At 26.2% G+C, this 927-nt stretch overlaps 1 protein-coding gene across 1 annotated transcript; it reads right to left on the bottom strand.

Moving 5' to 3' along the window:
• Window positions 1-481: 481 nt before the first annotated feature.
• On the bottom strand, window positions 482-655 carry LOAG_16044 (hypothetical protein; the record flags this gene model as incomplete). Its single annotated transcript, XM_003151532.2, has 1 exon — window positions 482-655. A coding segment is annotated over one exon (174 nt), but the record flags the coding sequence as incomplete, so codon positions are not given.
• Window positions 656-927: the final 272 nt, after the last annotated feature.

Genomic DNA, 927 nt, shown 5'->3' on the forward strand with positions numbered 1-927 from the left:
AATGTGCACATTCATTTAGTCAGTTAATTAGTTATTTATTGTGCGACAAAAATTAAGGAATGGAAAAAAACTATTTGCATGTAGGACAAAAAAAAAAAAGAATAACTAATGAGCAAGCGCTAACAGTAATAAGAGCAACGTAAGGTGACAGTAATAACATAAGACAAAGGGACAAAAATATAACTAATGGAAAATATAAATAATTAGCATACATCAGAAATAATAGCACGTAATTCAGCTTCTTTCATGATTCTTCTTATGTAAATTCAACCGGTCGTAATTCAGGTAGCATTTGCCGCAGACAGTACAGTTGAAGAGTGGCCTATTTTTCACGTGAGTTTTCATGTGACTTTTCAAATATGGTTTTCGTTTGAAAACCTGCCCACATACCTTGCAACTGTACGGCATGCAACTTGCAACTTTTCTACTTGCAACTTTTCTAACTATAAATGTTGGTGCATAATATATAAATTCCGGATACCTTTCTTATCAATAATAATGAAAATAATAATATTGATGAGAATAACAATATTAATAATAATATTAATAATAATAATAGTAACAACAATAATAATAATAATAGCATTGACAATAGTAATAGCAATAATAATAATAGTAATGATAATAATAGTAATAATGAATCAAAATTTTGCATTTAACTTTTGATCGTGAAAAGTACCGAAAATGGGAGAAATAAGGTGTAAAAATAAAGTGTGGACATGAATATGTCACTTTATTAAAAAGTGTTAATGCAAAGTTTTTTCACTACTACATTAATTTATCATCGTATGTTATATTTGTGTTTATAATCTATATTTAGACTTATGTTTATATTTATAGTTTATATTTATATATTTTTATTTTATATTTATTAATTAGCTGATTTTCAGTCTTGATAGTATTGATCAGAAGTAAAATGTGTCTTTT

The sequence above is a fragment of the Loa loa genome (assembly GCF_000183805.2).
Source record: "Loa loa unplaced genomic scaffold supercont3.3730, whole genome shotgun sequence".
Classification (NCBI taxonomy): domain Eukaryota; kingdom Metazoa; phylum Nematoda; class Chromadorea; order Rhabditida; family Onchocercidae; genus Loa; species Loa loa.